At 44.5% G+C, this 7,696-nt stretch overlaps 1 protein-coding gene across 1 annotated transcript in view; it reads left to right on the forward strand.

The window, feature by feature from the left end:
- CAPN2 (calpain 2, (m/II) large subunit) overlaps positions 1–7,299 on the forward strand; it is a 73,425-nt gene extending 66,126 nt beyond the window's left edge. The window contains exons 17-21 of the mRNA XM_011929494.1: positions 1,481–1,549; positions 2,065–2,143; positions 3,393–3,509; positions 3,765–3,823; positions 6,297–7,299. Coding sequence (XP_011784884.1) covers positions 1,481–1,549; positions 2,065–2,143; positions 3,393–3,509; positions 3,765–3,823; positions 6,297–6,320 — 348 coding nt within the window. The 3' untranslated portion in view covers positions 6,321–7,299. The remainder of the gene's footprint in view (positions 1–1,480; positions 1,550–2,064; positions 2,144–3,392; positions 3,510–3,764; positions 3,824–6,296) is intronic.
- The last annotated feature ends 397 nt before the right edge of the window (positions 7,300–7,696 follow it).

The following is a 7,696-nucleotide window of genomic DNA, read 5'->3' on the forward strand; positions in this document are numbered from 1 at the left end:
TGATGAGGGAAAGCAAATGCTACACCTCCCCCAACACCTACCTTGAAAGGCTTAGAATGCAGGCCCACGGCCGGGCACCATGACTCACGCCTGTAATCCCAGCACTTTGGGAAGCCAAGATGGGCAGATCACGAGGTCAGGAGTTCGAGACCAGCCTGTCCAACGTGGTGAAACCCCATCTCTGCTAAAAATACAAAAATTAGCTGGGCGTGGTGGCACGTGCCTGTAATCCCAGCTACTTGGGAGGCTGAGGCGGGAGAATCACTTGAACCTGGGAGGCAGAGGTTGCAGTGAGCCGAGATCACGCCACTGCACTCCAGCCTGGGCGACAGAGTGTGACTCATCTCAAAAAAAAAAAAAAAAAGAAAAGAAAAAGAATGTAGGCCCACCAGTCCATTCCTGGGGCTGGTGCAGGAAGTTCCTGGACAATATGCCCATCACTTCTTTGCACAAAGCAGCTCGAATTTGTTTCCTCTGTGATGTGTTTCCATTACTTCCTCTATGAAAATATTCCCTAACCACAGTATTTCTGATGTGAATCTGTTTTGTCTGATCAAGATCGTCTTCTTGATTTAGATAAGGGCTCCTTTCATAAGCATCCTACTTCCCTTTTGCTCTAGCTCCTTCCCAGACCACCCACCTGTCCCCAAGGCAAACTAGTCATCCATTTCCCCCTTGTTTCCAATGCTTAGTGAGAAGTGGTGGTAAGGGGCAGCCTGAGCTTCTGTGAAGTTTTTTCTGTGTGTTTGTTTGCTTGTTTAGTTGGTTGGTTGGTTGGTTTTTTTGAAACAGGGTCTCACTCGGTCACCCAGGCTGGAGTGCAATGGCACGATCTCAGCTCACTCCAACCTCCGCCTCTCAGGTTCAGGTGATTCTCCCCCCTCAGCCTCCCCAGTAGCTAGGACTACAGGTGCATGCCACCACACCCAGCTAATTTTTCTCTTTTTAGTAGAGTTGGGGTTTCACCATGTTGGCGAGGCTGGTCTCGAATTCCTGACCACAGGTGATCTGCCCACTTCGACCTCCCAAAGTGCCGGGATTACAGGTGTGAGTCACCATGCCTGGCCACTTCTGTGAAGTTTTATCTAGTGGATTCACGGTGTGCACCTGCTAGCTGCCTTCACTAAAGGCCTCTTAGATATACTCCACATACTCTAAAAAAATAGCAAGGGCCTAGCCACTAGAAGCCATCCAAAGCCCTCTGCATGTCATCCAATAGCTCATTTTTAGTAGTATCTGGGGCCTCCACAGCACCTCCAGATCAAAACAGCAACCAGAATCAGCAGGGAGCCAGCAAGTCGTTCTCGTTCTTCCTCCAATCCTTTAAACGGAGGTTTAGCCAGTGGGAAAAGCAGGAAAAGAATCCTTCTGCAAATATGATATGTGCTATGATATTCAAAAGATCCAGTTGAGAAGACAAACTAGGTGACACTATGCCCAAATGGACCCACACTCAAGGGCTTTCCTTGACTGAAGGCAGTCAGACGGGAGTGGCAAGCTGGGGCTGAAGGAGTTCTACATTCTCTGGACGAAGATTCAAAAATACCAAGTAAGATCCCAGAGGTGCGGGTGGATCTGTGTTGGGGAACATTCTGTGTGTATGCTTTAAGATGCAGCACCTCCTCCACAGAGTGGAGAAACATTTCCAAGGGGATTGGGATTTTACCCATAATGAAGCTCAGAGTGAGTAAAGACCGGGTTGAGGAAATGCAAACAAAAAACCAACCAGGACTTTGCAGGTGAAGTGGCCTGTTCCCTTCCTCCCGATTATTGGGATCATCTAAAGGCCGCCATCAAGGGTTTCCTGCGAAGGGTTTTTGACAGCTAAAGTACAAAAATTACATAAGACAAGAACATGGGCCTATGGGTGTTGGCTGGCTGACTTGATGGGCGTATTTACAAACCAGCTCACAGACAGAAGTGCAGAAATATGGGTGATTCTTCCAAGGCCAAACTAGAGGCACAGAGCTGGAAAAACTTCATCCCCACTCAGCACATACTAGGGAGGTAACTTGCCAGCTTTGCTTTGGGTCATAGTTCTTACAACTAATTTATGTGTTCCAGAAAATTTACCGGGAAATCGACGTTGACAGGTCTGGTACCATGAATTCCTATGAAATGCGGAAAGCGTTAGAAGAAGCAGGTAACCCTTTATAATTGCATTTTCATTCCTAGTTTAATCTGGCTGTAAAATATGTGAACACTCATCCTATACCATATAATACAAGGTTTGGTAAAGCTATAAAATAAAGTAGGTGCTGTTTTAATACAAACACCTCCTTTTCATTCCCCTTTTAAAGACTAATTGGTAAAATTAAATGCAGTAGGATGCTGTGCCCTCTGTGCCTTCTTGAATCCAAGTTTCCTTCGGAGCCGCCTGGCACAGCAAGCAGACAAAGCCAGTTCTCAACAGACTCCTCCAGGTGCCTCCTTTCTGGTGCAGGGTTGGTTAGGCAGAAATGGAATGTTTCAGCTCAGCCCTTAGGGTAAGACCCTAGCAGAATTGGATATCAATAAAAGGACACAAGCTAGTGGTAGACCAGCAGAGCGGGAGACTGCCGGGCTTTGGGAACAAATGCTACAGCATGAGGCTGTTCATTCTATTTGCTGGAATCTAATGCTGCTGCAGAGACCCCACACAACGGTGGTTTAAACGAGGTGTATCTTTCTGTCGCATAGCAATCCCAGTGCCAGCAGTCCACAGCTAGGACGGCGTCTCCTACTCTCCTACTGTGTGATCACTCTTCCCCCATCTCCCCCCATCCATGATGCCCACCGGCCCTCATCCGAGGGACCTGGGATGGCGTGCCACCACAAACACATGCTGCCAACAGGTTGACAGCAGAAAGGCTCCTCGCCTTTAAGGGCACACAGGCCATTTCTGCTCACACATCCTACCAGCCAGACTGTGATCGCAAGGCCTCTGTTGACTGCAAGGAAGCTGGCACATGCAGTCTTGAAGCTAGGTGGCCACAGGCCCAATAAAAATTATTTTACTCTGGAAAGAGGGAGAACTACCATGAGTTTACCAGGAACAGCTTCTGCTCACATATATCCAGGAAGAATCTGGTCTCCAAGACGATTCAGAGCTAAACAAAAAATCAAAAAGAAGCAGCATGGTTAACCACATGAAGCAACCATGACCATGAGAACAAGAAAAGACTTATGTGTCATTAAAGACACAGGCAGGGTGAAGGTGGACAGTTCAGAAACAAAAGAAACAGCAGAAGGTACTGGCTTTGCAAAATCAAACCAGTCTCATAGAAGAGCAGCCAAGGGACAAAAGCAATTATACCTCATTTAAATCACCACTTGGTTCCATAGCCTGTGAGTGCAGCTAAATGGTACAGTCTAATGCTTAGCAATCAGTTTGTTTGTTCATGTAACTTCAGGTTTCAAGATGCCCTGTCAACTCCACCAAGTCATCGTTGCTCGGTTTGCAGATGACCAGCTCATCATCGATTTTGATAATTTTGTTCGGTGTTTGGTTCGGCTGGAAACGCTATTCAGTAAGTGGATATTTGGGGAAAGACTCATTTCAGTTATCTTGGTATTAAAGTGGCCTGCCTTTCACCTTGGTGAAATCATCTAAACTAGAGACATGTCTTCCAGGAGTTGAGAATGAAATTCCCTCTTTACTAATTTGAGAATGAGGAAGAAAGCGTGTATGGCGGTCAGTGAAGTCAGTTGCTGAACTGAAAAGAGGATAATATGATCTGTTTCAGCTCACTCACTCGTGACATCCTTTTTTTCTCCCTCCACAGAGATATTTAAGCAGCTGGATCCCGAGAATACTGGAACAATAGAGCTCGACCTTATCTCTGTGAGTCAGCAGCTCATACCCCCACCTTGCTTCTAAGGGGATGGGGGAGGCATGGGGTGGAAAGGGCTATTACTTGAGTGACCTGCTTTTTCAAGTTTTGCTTTAAAGAGCTCTTGGTCTGTCGGGGCCAGGCCTGTACACAGCTGTAAGATCCCACAATGCACTTTTACTTGCAGTTTTACTTTCCAACTACCTATTCTCAAGTCCAAAATGCATGCCTGGCTCCCTCTTCCCATGAGCTTTGACTTGAGTGTAGCTCAAGGTTAAACTAAGGAGTGGCTGCAGGATGATGCTTAGAAAAATGAACTCTTGATTAGTATGCAAGGGAGAACATGCTTATATAAAGAAATTCTTTGGATGAAACTCAAGTTGGGTTTTGGGAAGATCCATCATTCTTAGAATGGATCTACTTAAAATACTTTGTGAGCAAATTAGTTTTCTCTACTCCCTCCCCGTTTAAGATAAAACCAACACTAGTAAATACGTTTGCCATTTATTATTATTATTGCACTCATGTGTCTGGAACCCTAGCAATGCACATCTCTGAAATGATCATCAATCTAAATTAAGTGGGTATGCTAATTTCACAAAAAGCAAAGCGCAAAATGTTCTCTTATCATCCCAATGACAGGAAGTTCTCTCACTGAAAGAAAGAAGCCAGGTGAGGTATACTTCCATTATCACCTGGCTCCAGTAAGCATTTCCTCTATAGTCAGGGAAGGCCACAGAGGGCCGGGTGAAGTGGCCGACACTGGGTGACAATGGTAGTCGTCAGTTCTGTCTGTGTAACAGAGGAGTGAAGTGGTGAGGAGGGCAGGTCTAAGGCACTGGCCGCTCTCTTCTGTGGATTTTGAACTCTGGAGGAAGCCAGCAACTAAATAACTGTCTTGTTCTGCTATTATGCACCTTTAGCAAAGTGGAAATATAGTTTATCTGGTTACAAATCACACTAACTTGCTTAAAACTTTACATATCCTAGGGAATATCTCTATCCCTAGATTGCAGTGTAGAGTCAACCTCGTCTCTAAAAAAATAAAAAATTAGGCTGGGCGCAGTGGCTCACACCCATAATCCCAGCACTTTGGGAGGACATGGCAGGTGGATCACCTGAGGTCAGGAGTTCAACACCAGCCTGGCCAACATGGAGAAACCCCATCTCTACTAAAAATACAAAATTAGCTGGGCATGGTGGTGCATGCCTATAATCCCAGCTACTCAGGAGGCTGTGGCAGGAGGATTGCTTGAACCTGGGAGGTGGAGGTTGCAGTGAGCTGGGATTGCACCATTGCACTCCAGCCTGGGCAACCAGAGCAAAACTCCATCTAAAAAAAAATAACAATAATACAAAATTAGCTGGGCATGGTGGCGGGCACCTGTAAATCCCAGCTACTCAGGAGGCTGAGGCAGGAGCATTGCTTGAACCTAGGAGGTGGAGGTTGCAGTGAACTGAGATGGCGCCACTGCACTCCAGCCTGGGCAACAAGAGTGAAACTCTGTTTCAAAAATAAAAATAAAAAATAAAAATTTAGCCAGGCATGGTGGTGCATGCCTGTAGACCCAGCTATCCAGGAGGCTAAAGTGGGAAGAACACCTGAGCCTAGGAAGTTGAGGCCGCAGTGAGCGATGATCGCCCCACTGCACTCCATCCTGGGCGACAGAGTGAGGCCCTGTTTCAAAAACTTTAAATAAAATAATAAATAGTAGAGTCAACGCAACTGTGACATGAAACATGCCACATGTTAAGTTTTGGAAATCCTAGCCTGTCATTCTTGCTAGATATCTTATTCTACTCCAGCCGCCCACACCCACCCCAGGGTCCACCTGGCTCAGTCCTCTCCCTCCACATTTCCTCTGAGAAGCATCTTCTTACCCACTGGCTTTTCCTGCCACTCCTAAGTCTCACCTTTTGCAAGTTCCTGGAGATCCTCACTTCTCGTAGTCTTTGCTAAGGATGAGCCATGTTCAGAAGCTCTCCCTTCAGTCTGCAGGGATTTCAACCTTGGCTGCAGATTCCATCACGTGGGGAGCTTTGCCAAAGTCCTGGTGTCCCGGCTGTATCCCAAAGCAGCTGAATCAATCTGATTTAAAGTTTCCATATCACTACAACTTAGAACCAGTGTTGAACACCACTAGTTGCAGGGATATCCACATCCCAAACTAACTTCTGATGTGATACTCTGAGGCAGAGATGTGAAAATGCTAATTTCTCTTGTGTGAATTTCACTTTTCATGTGCGCAGTCAACCCTGTAATGTGATTCATGACCACCTAATGCAAATCACACAGACTACTGACCTGTTAAAAGCTAGACTCTAGAAATCAGGTAAGAAAAATATGAGTTAGTACACTGATATCGTAGCTCTCGATCAGCTTTTCCAGTACAAGTTTTTTGGAACAATCTACAGGTACTTAAATAAGCCTTTAATTTTAAAAGTGGTCACTGAGCTGACTTGGTTTTTTTTCCTTCCTCACAGTGGCTCTGTTTCTCAGTACTTTGAAGTTGTAACTAATCTGCCTGAAGACTTCGCATGATGGAGTATCAGCCAAGGACTAAGCTTCCATAGAAAAACACTTTGTATCTGGACCTCGAAATTATAGGAACATTTACTTAAATGGATGATCATAGCTGAAAATAATGATACTGTCAATTTGAGATAGCAGAAGTTTCATACATCAAAGTAAAAGATTTGCATATCATTATACTAAATGCAAATGAGTTGCTTAACCCTTGACAAGCTCAAAGAAAGCTTTAAATCTGTAAATAGTACACACTTTTTACTTTTACACACTTTCCTGTTCATAGCAATATTAAATCAGGAAAAAAATGCAGGGAAGTATTTAACAGCTGAGCAAAAACATTGAGTCACTCTCAGAGGACACGAGGCCTTGCAGGGAATACTTAAAGCAACTTCAAGTTTAAAATGCAGCTGTTGATTCTACCAAATAAGTCCAAGATTACCATTTCCCATGAGCAAACTGGGAAACATAGTATATCGTGAAGTAATCTTGTCAAGGCATCTAGAGTCCAGGTGAGAAGACTCACTTCTGTCGCTTGAGTTAAACAAAGGACAGGTTTTATATAATATTGATTGGTAACAGTAAATCGTTCTCCTTAAACCCAAGTTCTTGATCCTATTCGGCCTTATACATCAGGTCTTACAAAGACCAAAGGGATTCCACGCTTGATCAACTGAACCAGTATGCCAAACCAGGCATCCAATTTGCAAACCAATTATGATAAAGGACAAAATAAGCTGTTTGCCACCTCAAAACTTCATGAACTTCACCACCACTAGTGTCTGCCCATGGAGTTAGAGGGGACATCGCTTAGAAGTTCTTATAGAAAGGACACAAGTTTGTTTCCTGGCTTTACCTTGGGAAAATGCTAGCAACATTATAGAAATATTGCCTTTTTGCCTTATCTTCTTCCAAATGTACTATTAAATAAAAATAAAGGGTTTACCCTATGCAATCACACCATGCCATGTTTTTCTTCCTGGAGGTCAGCCCCACAGGATGGTTTATGAGCACACATGATTATAGCTTGTTTCTACTTTAACAAGGTATGCTGCCTCTGTAAATTCGTGTATTCAAAGGAAAAGACATCTTGCCTATAATTAAAATGTGGAACTATAAAATTTTCTTAAATCTAATTCAGAAACTCTGATAATCTGACGATAATGTAAAGGAAGCTCTAATTTCTACTGCTTATTGATCTGCTGTTAGGCAGCACAGAGAAATATGTGCCTCTCAGGAAGTTCCCTGCTCAACCTGCCACCTCAATTTCACCTTGGCCAGCTCCCCCTGGGGTAGGGACAAGCAAGGGAGCTGAGAAAACATGCAGATTAAGTCACTGGTCTGGTGCTGGTGGTTC

This window comes from Colobus angolensis, unplaced genomic scaffold, assembly GCF_000951035.1.
Source record: "Colobus angolensis palliatus isolate OR3802 unplaced genomic scaffold, Cang.pa_1.0 Scaffold81, whole genome shotgun sequence".
NCBI classification, from domain to species: Eukaryota; Metazoa; Chordata; class Mammalia; order Primates; family Cercopithecidae; genus Colobus; species Colobus angolensis.